We start from the raw sequence: 19,533 nt of genomic DNA on the forward strand, positions 1-19,533 counted from the left end.
GCCTAGTGTGTTCCTATCCAAAAGCATGCGACTTTCTATTATTATTCAGGGCTACAATTCTTGTCAAGCTTTGATCAATTTGTATATGGTTAGTACTAGGGGATGGTCAACGAGATGTAAATTATTCCGATAGATGAAGTATAATGCCAATTCTGAATGCAAATTGATGAAGGTTGAAGACCGGCCAGCTTATACCCTTCCAAGGTGGAAGTTGATTGGTCCAATTTTCTGCACAAATGTGTGTTCAATTTGCAGAATTCTTCATCAACTCCGAATTATTTGCATCCTTTTCCATTCTCAGTAAGTACCCACAATGGCAACTCCTTTTTTTTTTCTTTCTGTATAACAAAATAAAATTTAAAGTGCAATATACACATAACACTACAATAATTTGGTAGCCATGTGGTATCCAGAAAATAGATTACCTTTCGTACCACACATCACAGGAGCAGAAAAAGCCAGCACATGGTAGGAAAATTGAACTTTATTTTGATAACTCAGCACATAATTGGAAAGTGTCATGGCCTTAAACTATACCATACCTAAGCACTTTTTGACGAAATGCAATTTATTGTCATTCAGCACATCAGCTCTTCATAACTGGGCAAAACTAACCAAACACAAAAAAACTCTTCAATGTATAGTAACAAAAACATTTTCTTGGTATTCACTGTTTTATTAAAATACCAATATCCCCAAAATAATATTTTAAATTTTTACAAAAGCAGCATATATTTCCATTTACCAAAATAAACTGGAGGAAGCAGTACAATTTCATCTGTCAAATGAATATTTCCTCTTAAAAATAGTGTAGGCTGACACTTCTTGCTTGGCATGTCGCACAATGCAAAACTAGGACGTGGTGGCCAAACAATCTGTTTGAACTTTGTATCCCACTTCTGCCCAATAGTTAGGTAGGTTAGAAGAAGTCTGACGAATTCACAGCTCAAAAGGAAGAAAAAAAAACTTTTCTGAATCATCCAGAAAAAAAACTACATTCTGTAATATTTCCACATTTCCATTCAATTCACAGGTCATACTAGCCACGCCTCCAAATTCATATGTGAAGATCTACTGAAAACACACAATTCCTTGAATGATGTAGTCAGTAGCCATCGGAAAAAATTCAGATAGAAAAGCCAGCTGCTCCAACTGGATTTATATAGTCTCTGCCTTCACATTTGTGCGAAACTGAAGTTAATATCACTGTACAATGGGCATTTCTAGTCATCACACAGTGCAAGCTTACCACAGGGTTCCACAGATGTGCAATATAACTGAGCAGTATCACAGTTGGTCAGACAGAACTGAGCTTTACAAGACCACGCACAGAGTCTTCGTGCAAAGAGTCTTGGCTGACAAGGTTGAGGACATGCATGGTATGGCTATGAGTCACAGGGCTATTTGCTGCCAGCATTCCAGGTGGTGACGGTGCTTCATCTGGTGTTAGGAATTGATGATTTGCAATGTCCTCCTTTAAAGGTATATCTGTTAAAACTGTTTCAGAGTTAAGATTTGGCATTGAAGTTGGCGGAGTTGGTTGTCCAAGCGCCAAAGTGTTACATGGCGCAGTTGTAGTGGTCTTTCCCGGCAAAGGTGGTTCATCAGCAGGTACTGTAGGTTCAGTCTGCAGAAGTGGTGTGGCTGCTGCCTGTAAAACGAATTTGGTGCTCTGAATGCACTGATCTTGATCACACTGCTGGATGGAAGGGTATGAAGGAATACAAAATATAAACCAAAAGGCATTCCAAAAAATAAATTAAATTATGGGCAAATAATTAAAATTTGTTGAATTTAAAAAAGGAAACAAAAAGCATGGAAAGAGAATACAAGAAAAGTTAGCAGTATCCATAAGTAGACACAAAACAGTATTTATTAAGTCAGTGAACGTTTTAGGGCTCTTTCACAGTGGGACGGTGCGTTTGATGCAACATTAAAGTCGCACAATTTACCCCTAACGCAGCGCATGTAGGTTACAAAATTGGACGTTATTTTGTACTGAGCTATGTGTCTCTTGGTGCGCCGGTTTCGTCGCATACTGATGGAACGAAAACGGCGCATGCGTTACATTTAGAAACAAAACATTACTGAGCATGTGCAACACAACGCAGCAAATGTATTGCTAAACACACAGCATGCAGCACTTTCTAAATATTGCAACACGTTACACGCAACGCAACGTGTGCACGGTGAATGTCGCACAGACTTTGCATTGCTGTGCTTTAGTCTGCGTTGGAACATTTTCTAACGTGTGACTTTAACGTTGTACTGTGAAAGAGGCCTTAAAGCAGGGCTTTTCTACCCTGTCCTCAAGTACCACCAACAGTACATGTTTTGCAGAAAACCACAAACATGCACAGGTGAGGTAATTAGTGTCTCAGCAGAGCTGATTAACTACATCTGGATTTCCACAAAACATGCACTGTTGGGGGTACTTGAGGACAGGGATGAAAAGCCCTGCCTTAAAGGGCTTGTTTGGTTAACCTATTACATTTATAAAATACACACACTTAACTCTAATGTGCATGTTATGTGTATATATCGCTTGTATCCTAATGTGAATATGTTCTATACTACTACAGCAATTTTTAAAAAGGTTAGCTTTATGAAACATTTTAGTTTTTTTTTTCCCCGCAAAAAAGATTGTGTTCTCTAGCCCCACATTTCTTTCAGTCAACATTATATAAGCCCATTTCTGTGCTTTTAAAAAAGCAGAGCAATGTCAGCCTCCAAGTTCCTCTCAGTCTGAATTCTTTCAGGTATTTGACCCAAAGTACTGAAGCCAGAATAGTAGCCCAATAGTAAGCCATTCATTATTGGTGTCTGAAGACTCACAGTTTGGATCAGGTAACAACAGACACTGTGCAAACATTAATGAAGTTACTGAGAACTTAAAGAGGAACTCCAGTGAAAATTATGTAATAAAAAAAAGTGACCTAAGCCCGAAAACAGGCTCTAGGTACGTTTCTCTTGAAACAAAAATTATTTTAATTACTATTCCACACACACATTTGGGATGATATGCATTAAAGCCAAGCCCAATGAGAAAAATCAGCAATATAGTTTTCAGGACACCTAAACAATCATCTTTCTTGGTGGAAACACACTTCGCTGTTCACAAAGTAATAGGTGGAAGCGCATCTGTTCTAAGAGCCAAGTTAAAGATCTGTCAGCAAAAAAAAGTTAATGAAGCCATTCTCGAATATAGCTTACTGTTCAAAATGAAAATTAATTACTTCTTCCATCTGGATATTGACTACATTTTTGTCTGGCTATATATTTTAATGACTATGCCCATTCTTGCAGCAATGGCTACAGATCTCGGTTTAGCAACTTGCTAGAGAAGGATAGAGTAAAGGCTAAGGGCTCTTTCACATTAGGGCAGATTTTCTGCGTTTCAACGCAAAGGATAATGTTTGCGTTACCCAAGGTGAAATAAAAGTCCATAGACTTTCATTTTAGCTTTCACATATAACGCAGCCTTTTTGTGCGTTGCGTTACACTGCACCTAGGCGCAGTTTTTTGGCCAACGCTAGCTTTATGCGTTACAATGTTAGTCAATGTAAAACGCACACTAATCCGTTAACGCAGGCAATCAGTCCCAGAATGCAACAGAGGAACAATGTAGAAAGTTGAAAACTAAAAGAAAAAAAAAAATTACCTGCGTTTTCCTATGTCCTGTAACGCATTGAAAACGGATTAAAAACGCACACTCACTGCAGTGCAACGCATATCAAAACGCATTAAAACGCATACAACAAAAACGTATGCTTTGAGCGTTCTCCAACGCAAGCTCTGATGTGAAAGAGCCCTAACAAAACTTCTTACAGTCACCGTCAGTATCACCATCAACGTCATTTAGTGTCAAGGAGATAGGTAAATAGTCAAACTGTTGAACAGATGACCCTCTACCCACAGATTATCAGTGGATATGATTCGCTGGCAATTAGACACACCACAGACAAACAAACAACTGAAATAAAATGTGTAATGCACTTTTCTCCCCACAGGATTCAGCACAGATTCAGGATTCAGTGTATAGCAAGTCTCAGTTAAGTGATTAGTGGCTGGGTGTATGTTTGAAAATGTCAGACTGAAGAGGATTTTAAAAAAACTTGGGGAAGGAGCGGTCCTGAATCAGTGTGGTAAGGGACTGACAGAAGGATGTAAATTTCACAGGTTTTGGAGGTGGACTCCAGGGATGACCAGATTATTAGATTCTGTTGATTTGAGGTTGTGGTGCAGCAACACGTCCCTCAAATACCCAGGTCCAATATGGTGCAAGGCTTTGAATGTTAAGAGGTCAAGCTCAAAGGTAACCTGAAGTGAAGGATATGGAGGAAGCCATATTTATTTCTTTTTAAACAATACCTGTTGCCTGGGTGTCCTGCTGATCCTCTGTCTTTAATACTTTCATAAATAGACCCCGAACAAGCATGCAGGTCAGACGTTTCTGCCAAAAATTAGCAACATGCTTGTTTCAGGTGAGTGATTCATGCACATGTCGTGCAGGACGGCCACAGCGCCGGAAGCGTGATCGAGGGAGGCGCGTGGTCAGGGCTGTACAGGGGCACTGGGCAGTTGCCGAAAATGAAACTAGCTGGCTTCGGGGGACCAGAGGATCAGTTTGTCTTGGCGCCGGCACAGGACGTCTGCATGGGGCTGGTGGAAGCCCCAGGTTTTTTTTTTACTCTGTTAAGTTCACTTTAAGGTCTGTAACTAAAAGCTCCAATGGGGTCTGCATTCAAAAGCATTGCATCTAACGCTATTTAAGATTTTTGGGACCTTCAGGGATAAAAATGGGATTACACCTGTAACTTCTGTTGCTGTGGTGGTAGATGACCTGTGTGGTGAGTACTGGAATAGCAACAGGGTGTGCAGAGGCTGCAACTACCACAGGGCCGATGAACCCGAAGGGCCCACAAAAGGCAATCACAGCATTGTTTTTTTATTGGCATTTTAGTGTCTATATATTTTTTTGAATAGTGGTAATCCTTACACTATTCCTTTGCCTATGCTTATCCCTCTCTAACACAATGTCTATCCTTGAAAATCCAGTTTTGCTGGTCTATATCATGCCATCATTATACATATGTAGCACTGGGGTGTGGTGTGTATATATAGGGAGTGGGGATATACAATTTTCACTAGGGGGTTTATGGCTCTGTAGCTACAACAATGGTAGTGAGGATTTTTGACTATGGAATTACCTTAGATGGGTGGTCAGGAATGTTATTGTCTTTCCTGTTGCAAAAGGTAATGGCAAGGAACATTTATTGTTACCTAATGGAAGCTTCTCTTTTCAAGATATATTTTAACAGGAAGAGTATTGATGGGTCAATTGACAAAAGTATACCTGGATAGCATGCAAGTGCTTTGTTTAGCATATGTATGCCTGCATTGGTAAAGCAGTTAATGTGTGACGTAGAAGAGGCAGCCATTACTGTAAGCACCCTGCTTAGATTAAGGCCTCTTTCACACCAAGACGTTGCGTTTTAGGGGATGTTAAGATCGCAAAATGTGCCCCTAACGCAATGCATGGTGGTGTTGAAGTTGGACGTCAGATTGAGCCGCGTTATGCGGCTCTTGGTGCCCTGTTTTCGTTCTATCTATACTGATAGAACAGCCGCTCCAGGATAGTGATGGGAAGTCCGGATCTGTTCAAGGATTTGGATGATTCGAATCGGATCATTGAAAAGATCCGGATCTTTGAACCGAATCATTTGAATCATTTTACTAGGGAAGCAGACTGGGGGTGAACTGACTAGCAGGACAGGACTTTCCCTGCACTGTACATTCTGTGTGTTCCTGTTTCTTCCAGACAGGCATCCACTGTGAACCAAATCGTTCACTGTGATGATCCGGATGATTCGACAAAAAAAAGATCCGGATCAAATGAACGATTCATTCATGATCCGGACAGCACTATGAGTCCAGGTTAAGTCACCACAGTGCAGTGAATATTAATTAGCCATGTGGCTAGTCACTGAGCATGTGCAAGCAGTCTAACGCAGCTAAAGCCCAGTATAACGCACAGCATGCTGCACTTTCCCAGTAACGTCCCACTGTGAAAGCAGCCTAAAGGTGATAGGTGAGATAGATGGAGTCCATTTGGAGGGGTTTTACTTGGGAAAATGAATGGGTTTACTAGGCTCCTTGTTTTTGGCTTTTGAAGTGAATTTATGAATATATGCAGAAAAAATATGGTTCAGAAAAAAATAGATCAACGTATACTAATTAACCTGCCTGGCGTTCTATTAAGATCGCCAGGCAGGCTGCGGGAGGGTTTTTTTTTAATAAAAAAAAAACTATTTCATGCAGCCAACTGAAAGTTGGCTGCATGAAAGCCCACTAGAGGGCGCTCCCGATCGCCTCCGGCGCCCAGAATAAACAAGGAAGGCCGCAATGAGCGGCCTTCCTTGTTTTGCTTACATCGTCGCCATAGCGACGAGCGGAGTGACGTCATCGACGTCAGCCGACGTCCTGACGTCAGCCGCCTCCGATCCAGCCCTTAGCGCTGGCCGGAACTTTTTGTTCCGGCTACGCTGGGCTCAGGCGGCTAGGGGGGCCCTCTTTCGCCGCTGCTCGCGGCGGATCGCCGCAGAGCGGCGGCGATCAGGCAGCACACGCGGCTGGCAAAGTGCCGGCTGTGTGTGCTGCTTTTTATTTGAGCCAAATCGGCCCAGCAGGGCCTGAGCGGCAGGCTCCGGCGGTACTGGACGAGCTGAGCTCGTCCAGACCGCCCAGCAGGTTAAGTTCCATCAATGTTTTGCAATTTAAAGAGGACCTGAACTTAAAACTTCCTTTCTGCTCTAAAAGATACGCAACAGCATAATAAGCTTTAAATTAAAACATTTTGTTACAGCTGATACAAATCTGAAGTGTGTCTATTTCCTGCTTTCATGGAAACAGGTGTTTAAAAATTAGTTGCTCTGCTGTGGCAGAGGAGACTCCTGAGCCGATACAAAGATCAAATTACAGTGGTGATTAGTCGCAGATGAGGGACAATTAGACAGGCTAAACTCTAAATGCATGCAGGGTGCATTTCTCGGTTTTTCTTCTGTACTGTGCAAGAGTTCAGGTCCACTTTAAGAACAGTGAATCTGACACTACAACAGCGTATTAGTCAGGAAAAAAAGGCAAATGAGGTGTCTGCATCAATAAATCATTCAACAAGGGTATGCTATAAAAATATAAAAATATCACTTTATCAATCTCAATCTGACACTACATGGGTAAATTCAAAAGCCATTCATTATTGGTGTCTGAAGACTCGCACTTTGGATCAGGTAACAACTGAGACACTGTGCAAACATTAATGAAGTTACTGAGAACTTAAAGAGGAACTCCAGTGAAAATTATGGAATAAAAAAAGTGCTTCATTTTTACAATAATTATGTATAAACTAGTGACCTAAGCCCGAAAACAGGCTCTAGGTCTGTCACCACCACACACGCACCCGCCACGTGCACCCACCCGTCGCAAGCGCGCATGCCCACCGGGCGCACGCACCCACACACCGCCCGCTCTGCATCTTGTCCCAACGGTTGTCAGTGCTTGACATGCGCAGTAGCGCAAAAGCACTGACACATGGACCAGACGTAGGGACACTTGGCAATTATTAGGTGGGATGATTTAGTCAGCATCAAGAGTCCAGAGAGAGAGAAAAGTGGGGGTTCATTTTTCAAGTCTTAATTACAGGCTGAAAACCAAACTTTGTCATTTATGCAGCATTAAAACTGGATCCAGAGCCACTAATGCTGCATGTGGTTCAGACCTTTTGGTACCTAACCTAATGAAGGGGGCATGACACAGGAAACACATTTAAGTGCCAATAAAACCCTTAAAGGAGCTATCAAGGGAAAAATTTATAAAATAAGTGCTACTTACCGGGGGCTTCCTCCAGCCCCAAGCTCCCAGCATGTCCCTCACCGAAGCGCTGCAGTCAGCCGTTCGCCGCAACTCCGTCCCGGTCCCTGGCGATGACTTCAGGGCGACCTCCAGGTCGACCTGTACTGTGCCTGCGCGAGTGGCGCTGTCAATCACCGCCACGTGGGCCGGAGGGCTGGAGCGGACTGCGCAGGCGCAGTAGTGGCGGCGATTGACAGTGCCACTAGCGCAGGCGCAGTACAGGCCAACCTGGAGGTCGCCGAGGCGGCATCGCCAGGGACCGGGACGGAGGTGCGTCGAACGGTTGTGGGGAGAGCTGCGGAGAGAGACATGCTGGGGAGCTTGGGGCTCAAGGAAGCCCCCGGGTAAGTAGCATTTATTTTATTAATTTTCCCTGATGACTCCATTAAAACATATATCTTTCTGACTTCCATCAACTTGTACGTCAACTATTATACATACCTCCATTAACTGTAATATGATTCTGATTCACCCTTTGGACATGTACAAAATCTGTTAGCAATTTGTCTAATACTGCTTACAGTTGAAGAGGTTATTTACTTTCCCCTACTCATTTCCTACAACCTGTGTCTTGGAGAGCAACTGTGTGAGATTTAGAGATCAGAGCGGGTGATTGAACTCCCCCAGAAGCGATCTTGCAAATTGCAGTTTGGACACAACCAACCAATGTGAGTAGGATCCCACTTTCTCTACTAAAAACCCAAGGCGTTTCTTTTTTTTTGGGGGGGGGGGGGGGGGGGGGCGCTAGATTGGGCACAGAGGCATGTTCTCTGCCTCATGACATGCCTCTGTGCCCCCCCGTCCCCACCCAAAGATTGGTGTCATTATTTGTCACCTTCTTGGAGGTAAACACAGGAGCTCTCTCTCCCTGACCAGGCCCCATGCTGCTCCACTGCCTCCCTGCACGCTGTTAATGAGAGAGTCTCTCATTCCAGCATCGTGACCGAGAGTACTGTCTTTAATATTTTTAGCCCACCTCGGGCTCTCTTTAAGACATCAATATTACACTTAGAAGGCTCTTGCTCCACATATCTTTTTTTTCTTCACTCTTTGAGGTTACAAAAAAAATAAAATCATGTGGGCAGTGATGGACAGGAGGGAGGAGTTTGGATTGCTGTCTTTCCAATAAAACTGCATTGTCATCTCAACAGGTGTATCTCAATTAGATACACATACAGGTATTTTAAATATTTTTGTTGCAAGATGTACAGATGTACAATGCACAAAACTTTGTGCATCACCAAATAATGTAAATGTACTATCATATGCAATAAAACAGATGGATGAATTAGGGCATTAAAAAAACTCCGTACGCAAGCACTTTATCAAAAATGTGGGATGTTGTATAAAATGTTAAGGAAAAAAAAAAAAAAAGGATGCGATGACTTACAAATGCTTTAATCCTTGTGTTTAATTAAGAGAACAACAAATACCGCATATGAAATGTTGAAACTAAAAATGTTTTCTGAAAAATATATGCTTATTTTGATGCTGAAAACGTTTCCAAGAAGGTGAAAAAGGTAACCAAAACTGGTTAAGTCGAAGCAGTGCTTTTCAGCGCTGCTAGCTTTGGGCGCAGCCAGCGCCGCCATAGACTGTAATGGGAATCAGTCTATAGCGGCGCTCAGTGAGGAAGGTCGGCTCCGTCAGAAGACGGAGCCGAAAAAACACAATAATTCGGCCTCCAGCAATCGCTGGAAGCCGAATTATTTCATTCCCCCACTATCCATGTCGGCCTGGAGGGGGAATAGTAATTAAAACGCCCCGGACTTGTGCAGAAGCAGGACCAGCCATTTAACAGCTGGATCCTGCGCCCAAGTCTACCAGCGCCGTATTCAAATGTACGCGGTTAAGTTGTGGAATACTAAACCACCCTGAGTAACATCTCAAAGGTAATTAGGTTAAATGTTCACAAGTAGTTATCATTGGGTAAACCTGCAAAGAATTTGGAGATTTCATGACCTACTGTGCACAATATCAAAGATTCAGAGAATCTGGAGAGATTTATGTAAGCCAGGGGTGCTCATTGAGTAGATTGTGATCTACCAGTAGACCGCAAAGGACTTTATGGTAGATCCTGACCCCCTTACTTTTTCCATTCTGTATATACAATTGTGCTCCTAAAAATTGTGCATTGTACATTTTGACGTGCCAATTTTTAAAGTAGCTCACAAACTGAAAAAGTGTGGGCACCTCTGCCGTAAGCAAATGACAAGCCTGAAAGTCAATGCTGGCTGGATGCCCGTGATGTTTGAGTGGTTCTGTAGTGGATGTCACTCACTGGAAAGGCACAGAAAGGATTCTGAAAACCACTGGCTCTGAACACAAGCCATTGGTGCATCCACAATTTCAAACTGATATTATCCAGAAACATTGCAACTTTCTCTGGACCAGAGCTCATTTAAGACTGAGGCCACATTCACAGTGGGATGTTGTATTGCGTTCCCTTTATAGCAGGAATACAACGGAACAAAAAAAAGCAGTACTGCAAGTTACGGCCACCTTGGGTCGGGTAAAGTCAGTGGAAAGTATGCTTCACGCCTACTGTTAACATGCACGTTTAAAAGTAATACACTGCATACTATACTGCATCCCGTTATACTGCAATGCATACACCGCACTGTGAATGTTGCATAGGAGGTACACTGTAGCGCGGTAAGCCACGCTACAAAGCGAAAGCAACACAACACTGATTGGGGCATGAGGGAAAGTGGGGTAATGTCCTGTGTCCAGCTGAATTAAAATGTGAAATTCTTTTGTTAAAATTATGTACTTAAAGGACTTACGAGCCCAAAAAAAAGGTTCTATACCTGCATGATTTTTGAAGGCACGGAGGACGCCATCCGCACCCTCCGTGCAGTTCCGCCGGGTCCCCGCTGCTCAATTCCCCCCGGGCAAGCTCCTGACCCCACAGCCTCTGCTGCCTCTACAAAAATGGCCGGCGGAGGTTGTCGCGGCTGCGCAGTCCGCACAGAACCCCCCCCCCGATCCACGCTACAGGAGACCTCTGTGCCTTCAAAAATCATGCCGGTATAGAACTTTTTTTTATCTGGGCTCGTAAGTCCTTTAAAAAAGGTGTACCTGAGGGGACATGTACATACAGTGTAAAACATTAATAACCAGGCTGTTTTACTCATTTTATTTTGCTGCCTGAAAGTTAATTTTAAGACATGGAAGTGACAGCTTCTGTCTTGTCAGTAGCTTGCTGGGAATAAAGTAAACATCACTGATAATTGATAAATTACAGCCAAAAAAGTTTTCCAGACAGAATACAACGTCTGAGAGCAGAAGGAAATAGTAAAAGGTCAATAGATTGTGTATTTTAGAGGACCACTATCGCGAACAAAGTAGGCAGTTAACATCTGACAGAACTGACAGGTTTTGGGCCAGTCCATCTCCTCATAGGGGATTTTCAGGGTTTTCTTTGTTTTCAACAACATTTCCTGAACAACAGTTTAACTGGCAAAATAGCAAGATACCAGCCGGCCTCCCTAATCACTTGCACACTTTTGTCAGTTAGACTTTGCAACTGTTGTTCAGGAAATGCTGTTAAAAACAAAGAAAACCCTGAGAATTCCCCATGAAGAGATGGATTGGCCCAAAACCTGTCGGTTGTCAGATGTTAACTCCTTACTTTTTCTGCGATAGTGGTCCTTTAACTCTGGGACACTTAATAGGCTGCCACTAAGCAGAGGCAACAAAACATTCATTCTACTTTGCAAATGATTAGATATAAAATAGAACCATGGGATATAAAAAAGTCATTTTTAGGAGTAGAAGGATAAATTAAATTGTTTATCTCATCAGTTTATTTTCACCTTGGGTTCACTTTAAATTCCAGGCTTAAGAAAAGGAAGGTGAATGCTATCTGCTCTTAATTCATTAGCCAGCATCCATGATGGTATGGAGGTGCATTTGTTTAATTAATTTCAGAATGTGTTGGCATAATGTGAATACATGCAGTGACTATGTTCTGGCATTACCACCTCAGCAGCAGAAGTTTCTAACTTTGAAAACCCAGCCACCCCTGCTCCTGCCATGCTTCTCTCAGAGCCCCGGTGAGGTTTTAGCCTGGTCTGTCCAAATACCAAGCCCAGGCATAAGCAAGGTGGTTGACTATCTATGGTGACTTGTAGTAGCACTGCAGAGACTCATTACAGGGTCACTTTTTCCTGCATGCCATCAACTATGTAATATTTTCATTGACTAGATGTTCAAGCGGATCCGAGATGAAAAACTAACTATAACAAGTAACTGGTCTATATATCTTATATAAGGTTTAGATAGTTTACACAGCAAATCTAGCTGCAAAGAGCTTCAACCGTTTAGGATTATTTATTCCTGTGATACAATGAGAGCGGCCATGTTCTGTTTGTCACAGTCTGAGGGCTGGAGATGCAATCAGCCTGCCTGTGTGTAAATTCAGTCCACTCCTCCTGCTACCTCCTCCCCTCTGCCTCTGAAATCAATGGCTAGTAACCTCCTCCTCCTTCTGCCCAGACTGAGCTCCCATAAACCCTTGTTACAGTGCCAAGGCACAAAAGGAGCTGTTGGCGAGGCTCGTTTAGTTTATACGGAATTAGAGTATTAAAAGTATTTGGCTTGAGGAATGCTCTATAAACTACCGGTATATTAAAAAGGAACACAATTATGCAATGAGTATCAGTTTATCTAGGACCCACTTTCAGTTCAACGTATACACATATAGTATATATATTATATATAGTGTTAAAGCAATGGGCTCAAAGTGGATTAAGAAGGTGCTCATTCTCATAAATTGAGCACAGTAAAAAGCTAGCAGAGGCAGCATTGTGACTGACCTTTGAACCTATTTCTCCTAAAACCTTATTGAAGTTGATCACACAAACACAAGACTGTAGTTAAAGTTCACAAAAATAATAATTATACATTATACAGCTTTGATTACTGAATAAAAGGTCAAAGTAAGCAGTAGGATCCTGTAGACATTACAAAAACATATAGTAGCTAGGCTTACCATATTGCTCTGGGATTGAGTGGAACCATACATAGTCAGCCCATTGGATGGTGCGACTGACTGCACCATATCAGCCTGTATAACTCCTCTGCGGTCAATTAAGCTATGACGAAGAAAAAAGAAACAGTAAGGCTGAACTCCACAAAACTCAATATTAACAAGAAGGCACGTGAAAATCAAATTACTGAGAATCTTTCAGTATTTTTTCTCATTAATGATCTGGTTCAGTACCCACCATAGTTAAAACTACACTGCACTGTAGTTTTAATACCGCCCGACTCTGTGCATGGGGTGCAGCATTGCATTCCCGCTGGCTCAGAACTCCAAAGACAGCTGATATCTGTACATCGGTCAGGAGCAGTTTTCATCGCTCCTGTCCACCTGATCACCGTAACCAATAACCGATCAGGGAGTGTAAAATAATAATAAAAAAAGGCTCTGGTCCTTAAGGGGCCAGAGAGTGTTAGTCTCAAATGATTTAAAGTACAACTACTGTGAAAAATTATAAAATAGATAAATACACAAAATGTAGGCTTAATATGCAATATAAATTACTTTCCTTTGTCCCTGTTCACTAGTGGAAACCCCACAGGTCAGTGTGCAGCCCACAATTTTAATATGTTGTTGCTACTAGACATTTCCACTTCAAAATAAGCAGAAGACTAGTTTACTTCCACTTTGCTAAAAAGGTAAGCTGAGCTGAGAGGAATATGGAGGGTGGCATGCATTTATTTTTAAACAATGCGGATTGCCCACCTGACCTGCTAAGCCTCTCTCGATTAGCCGCCGGATCGACTCCCGCCGCGTCCCCGCGGCCAGCCGAATAGATTCCCGATCGAGCAGGGAATCGATCCGGCGGGTCATCGGACCTGTCGGATATAGATAAAATAAGATAAGTCGTTTATTCGCCAAGTACGGCCGAGCCGTACCCGGAATTGCTTTTGGTACATTACAGTACATGCTACAATTTTAGAACAGACAGTGTTAACCTTACCAACAAAACAGTTAACATTTCTGCGTAGACAAATGTAAACCTTAACAACAGCACCCTAAGATTTCTGCAATAGTTATTGCTACCTATACGGAAGAGAAGAAAGAAGACCTCTGAGCATGAGGAGTAGGTAGAAGCTTTGTAGTCTAGGTGGTGGGGGTTTAGTGGAGGTTGGCGTTTAACAAAAGAACTGCCTGAGGGAAGAAGGTGTTCCGACGTCTGCTGCTTCTGGATCGAATGGTTCAGTAGCGCCGACCCAGCGGGAGAGGCTCAAAGAAGCAGCTGCCAGGGTGAGAGTCACAGGAAATCCTGTTGGCCCTCTTCCTCATCCTGGCGGTGTGGAGGAGGTCAAGGGATGGTAGGTGTGAACCAATGATCTTTTCTGCCTCATTAATGATTCTTTGCAGTTTTTGTCTATCACCAGGGGCGTAGCAATAGGGGTTGCAGAGGTAGCAACCGCATCGGGGCCCTTGGGCCAGAGGGGCCCTTTCTAAACCAAAGTATGAGCTGTTTATTGGTCCTGTGGTGGTAATAATAACTTCTATAGAAACTTTGAATGTTAGTAATCATTAACACAGTGTTCCCCATCCCCTTCTTGCACCTCTAATACTGTAGATGACCTTGGCAGGTTTTGTTGCGCCATATCAAGTGTTATGTAGAGTGCTAGGGGAGGCCCAATGTAAAACTCGCACCGGGGCCCTTAGCTCCAGAGCTACGCCACTGTCTATCACTCTCCGTTGCGCCAGCGTACCAGACGATTATGGAGGAGCAGAGAATGGACTCGGTGGTCGTGGTGTAGAAGCTGGTCAGTAGCTCCCGAGGGATTTCGAATTTTTTAAGTTGGCAGAGGAAAAATAGCCTCTGCCGTGCCTTCTTCTGAATTCTGGCAGTGTTTTGCCCCCATTTTAGGTCAGTGGAGAAGGTTGAGCCCAGGAACCGCACAGTTGGTACTTTGGAGACCACTGCCTTGCCTATGTTGACGGGTGGGAGGGCGGGAGGGTTCTTCCTAAAGTCAACAACCAGCTCGACAGTCTTAGTTGCATCAAGGATGAGGTTGTTACTCTTGCACCAATTGCAGATTCTCTCTATTTGGCTGTGATACTCGTGCTCTCCGTTGTTGTTGATGAGACCAATGATAGTTGTGTCATCAGCAAATTTGATGACCATCACAGAGTCTGTGGAGGAGGTGCAGTTATTGATATACAGGGAGAACAGTAGCGGGGACAGTACACACCCTTGGAGTGCACCCGTATTGGTAATTCTCACGCTGGAGGTGCAGTTGCCGAGCTTGACCTGCTGTGTTCCGAGAGGAAGCTCCTGACCCATGCACAGAGTGTGGGGTCAACAGCGAGCTGCGCCAGGTTGTCGATCAGAATGTCCGGGCAGATCGTGTTGAACGCAGAGCTAAAGTCCAGAAACAGGATTCTGGCATAGGAATCAGGCCTTTCGAGGTGCTCCAAGATGTATGCGAGGCTAACATTGATGGCGTCCTTTACGGACTTGTTGGCCCTGTATGCGAATTGGAGTTGGTCAAGCCGTGCATTGGTGGTGTGTTTGAGGTGTGCGAGAACTAGCCGTTCCAGGATCTTCATGATGGTGGATGTTAAAGCCACGGGTCTGAAGTTTTTGAGGTCAGTGCTACCTGGCTTTTTGGGAACTGGAATGATCGTGGACCTCTTGAAACAGAAGGGAACTGTACCTTCCGCTAGTGACCTCTTGAACAGAGAGGTGAGCACAGGAGCTAGCTGATCCGCACAAGTTCTTAAGCAAGATGATGACACACCGTCCGGGCCTGAGGCTTTCCTGGCGTTCAGCTTGCGAAGGAGCTTAAGAACTTCTGATTCCTGAACTGTGACTGGTGCAGTGGCACAGTGGTCGCCTAGTGCCAATTCCATTGACCCCGAGACCACAGGCTGCTTGGGCTGATGCTCGAATCTGCAGTAAAACTCGTTGAGCTCCTCGGCCAGCTGGATGCTAGGGGTCGCGAGTTGGGGAGAGGGTTTGAGGTTTGTGACAGCTCTGAGGCCTTGCCATACTTCCCGTGGGCTATTTGACTGGAGGCTGAGTCGCAGCTTCTCAGAGTAGGCCCTCTTTGCGACCCGCAGTTCCTGTTTCAGGGCATTCCTAGCCTCCCTGAACTCCTCTGGGGATCCTGACCTGTGTGCCTCCTCCTTGCGTTTACGGAGCTGGCGCAGCCTGTTGTTGAACCAAGGCTTGTTGTTGTGGAAGGCCTTGAAGGTCTTGGATGGGATACACGCTTCTTCGCAAAAACTAATGTAGGACGTGACATTCTCTGCCCATTCATCCAGGGTGGGCGCTTCCAGGACCGACCAGTCAGTGCAATCAAAGCAAGCTTGTAGCTCCAGTTTGGCCTCTTCAGTCCACTTTTTGACAGTCCGAACCGTGGGATTGGTGGTATCGAGGCGCCTCCTGTAGGTAGGGATCAGATGAATCAGATTGTGATCGGAGCCCTGTATGCATCCTTGTGGACCATGTAACAGTGGTCCAAGGTATTGCAGTTCCTGGTGGGGCAGGTGATGTGCTGCTTATAATGGGGCATCTCCTGACGCAGATTTGCATTATTGAAGTAGCCCAGGATAATGAAGAGGGCCTCTGGGTGGGCGGTTTCCCATTGTGAGGTGCTGTTGCTGAGTGCTTGCACAGCAGCCTTGGTGTTGGCGTCCGGAGGGATGTAGACTCCGATGAGAACAAGAGAGGAGAACTTCCTGGGAGAGTACTGTGGCCTGCAGATGATGGCTAGAAACTCGATGTCCGGGGTGCAGACCTTGTGGAGGATGGTTATGTTTGTGCACCAGGTCGAATTTATGTAGAAGCAGATTCCCCCGCCTTTCCTTTTCCCGGAGAAAGCTAAATTACGGTCAGCACGGAGGAGGTCATAGCCTGGTACATGCAGGGAGTTGCCGGGTACGCAGTCGCTCAGCCAGGTTTCCGTGAAACAGAACAGGGGTGTTCCTGCTGATCGAGGACTTGCTGCTGAGCAGTAGGAGGAGCTCGTCCATTTTGTTGAGGAGAGAGCGAACATTCGCTAGTAGAATGGCAGGGACGGGAGAGCGCAAGCCTTTTCTCGAGTCTCACAAGTGCGCCGGCTCTTCTCCCTCTGTGGCGGCGTTTGTACTGGGTGTTCCCAGTGCTGTTGATCATATGCTTGATGTGGGTAGTGACTTCTTGCCACAGGAGCTCGCCATTTGGAGGGTTGATTCTGGAAGAGGGTTCCCATCTAAGGAGGTACTCTCTGGTCAAAGTGGTAATAGGTTGTGACACTGGCTCTCCTCCCATGGCTTGGGGTACAGTGGTCAGGGGAGGTGTAACAGGGCTGCCCCGTGAGCAGGGTTCCCGGAGCTCGACAGGTTGGCAATCAGGCAAGGTAGTGTTGGCACGGATCCGGGTGCTGGGCAACAGGCACAGGTCTGGGTGCTGGACTGCAGGCAGCCCAGTGGTAGGGAACAGGGTGCCTTGGCAGCTCCTTGAGAGGGTTCCCAGAGGCCTGCAGGTTGACAATCAGGCAAGGTAATGTTGGCACAGGTCCGGGTGCTGGACCACGGGCACAGGACTGGGTGCTGGTCTAACAGGCACAGGACTGGGTGCTGGACTGCAGGCAGCACGGAGGTACATAGCAGTTATGAGGGAAGTAGATCTACATCATAGCAGTTGTATGGGCAATAGAGCATAAAAACATGGCAGTAGTATGGGCAATGGTTCGTAGCAGATATATGAGCAATAGATTGTATATCATACAGTCAATAGTTCATTGCAGGCATCTGCGCAATAGATCATAGACATTATACGGGTAATAGTCCTTGGCAATTATGTGGAGCTAGATCATAGACCCCAGTTATTCAAACAATTTAAACAATAGTCGCTAGCAGTTATACAGACATTTGATCAGCAGTTTTACAGAAAATTGGTTCGTGGCAGACAATAGTTTGCAATGCATATGTCATAGATTGTCGCCGTAGGAAAAAGTTCATAGCAGATATACGGGCAGTAGAAAATGGCAGATAAAGATAAATGGCAGTAGAGCATAGCCGTTCAATAATCAGTTCAGGGGTCGTGGCAGTCCTACAGACAATAGTTTGCAATGAATAAGTCATAGGTTGTCGCAGTAGGTAGAAGTTCATAGCAGATATACGGGCAGCAGAATATAGCAGATAAAGATCAGCAATAGAACATAGTCGTTCTATAAGCAATAGTTCAGGGGTTGTGGCAGTGGATCCAGGTCATGGCAGTTATGCAGGCACAGTTTAAAGTCAAATACAGGATAGCTCACCATTTATAAAACCAGACAGTAGCTCACGCCATATGGGTTGAGAAGCCTGGGACTGAGGGACCAATGTGGGAGTCTGGGCGACTCTGAGGAGACCGGGACTGCAAGCCGAGGCAGAAGAAAGCAGCAGCAGCGGTGCTGGAGCTGGAGGTCGCAAACAGGGCCGAAACTGGAGGCCACGTGGGAGGGCCGGCCGGAGCTAGAGGCCGAGTGCTGGCCACGTGGGATGGTCTGCTGCGTTGTTGCCGAGCAGGAGCCGGGAGCCACGTTGTTGCCGAGCAGGAGCTGGGAGCTGACACGTTGTTGCCGTGCAGGCAGGGGCGACCAGCAAGCTGATCCAGGCGGCAGATGCAGGGGAGCCGACAAGCGGTGCAGCAGATGGCTGGGCGCAAACCAATCCAGGGGGCAGAGCGACTAGCAGACTGAGCGGGTTCGGCAGCGTTGAGCGGTGGAGAGGCTGGATCTGCCGTCTCAGAAGCAGGGGACCAGCTGAGCGAACTGACTGGAAGCAGCTCAGGTGGAAAGCCCGGAGAGGGAGGCCAGCAGCCGTGAGGGTGGCCTGGCAGTGGCGGAGAGGCTCCAGAAGCCGGCTGCAGTAGGAGTCCCGGAGCGGACAGTCAGAGCGGACTTCAGCTCTGCTTACGGTGGGGACGCTCTCACCCTGGAAGAGGCCTGGAAGCACTTGGGTGTCCGTGTGTCTCAGCGGAGAGCGGTAAAAGCCAGCGACACATACAGCTGGGAGGCAAGGCGAGCTAGAAGCACACTCTCTGCTCTTTTCACTAACACTACTAGCTCGCACTGAACTAGACTAGGAACTGAGAGCTAAGAAAATAAAGAAAAATAACTAAATAAACTAAAATAAAAGTAAACTAGAGGAGCCGATGTGACCACGGCTGCCCAGGGGGCGCCATCTTGAAAATATAATCAATCGAGCCATCAGCGGCTCGATTGATAAGGAGGTGTCGACCCGTCTATGCCCAGCATTAGACTATAGACAAGCATGTCAATCAGGTGTTTCTGAGTGGATTATCCATATGCTTGTTTCAGGTGTGTGATTCTGACCCTAGTGCAGCCAAAGAGATCAGCAGGCCTGCCAGGCAACTGGTTTTCTTTAAAAGGAAATAAATCTAGCAGCCACCATTTCCCATTCAGGTGTACTTTAAACCTCACAAAAATGTGAACTTGTATTTTTTTTTTTAAAGCAAGTAGAGTTTATTGAAACTGTAATGTCATACAGGGTATATGATAAAAAAAAAAAAATACACGACTGGCTTTGCTTTATATAAATTAACAAAAAAAGAACACATAAACCAATTTAACAATTAAACAGTTGCTAGTAAGAATAAAGAT

The 19,533-nt window shown here is 45.0% G+C and overlaps 1 protein-coding gene across 2 annotated transcripts in view; it reads right to left on the minus strand.

Moving 5' to 3' along the window:
* Positions 1 to 466: 466 nt before the first annotated feature.
* ZDHHC14 (zinc finger DHHC-type palmitoyltransferase 14) overlaps positions 467 to 19,533 on the minus strand; it is a 128,091-nt gene continuing 109,024 nt past the window's right edge. The window contains exons 9-10 of one of the 2 annotated variants that reach the window (XM_068231864.1): positions 12,908 to 13,010; positions 467 to 1,696 (exon numbers count right to left, since the gene is read on the minus strand). In XM_068231864.1, coding sequence (XP_068087965.1) covers positions 1,298 to 1,696; positions 12,908 to 13,010 — 502 coding nt within the window. In that variant the 3' untranslated portion in view covers positions 467 to 1,297. Of the gene's footprint in view, positions 1,700 to 12,907; positions 13,011 to 19,533 lie in introns of both variants that reach the window. The other variant, XM_068231863.1, reaches the window with a different exon arrangement.

This window comes from Hyperolius riggenbachi, chromosome 4, assembly GCF_040937935.1.
Source record: "Hyperolius riggenbachi isolate aHypRig1 chromosome 4, aHypRig1.pri, whole genome shotgun sequence".
Classification (NCBI taxonomy): domain Eukaryota; kingdom Metazoa; phylum Chordata; class Amphibia; order Anura; family Hyperoliidae; genus Hyperolius; species Hyperolius riggenbachi.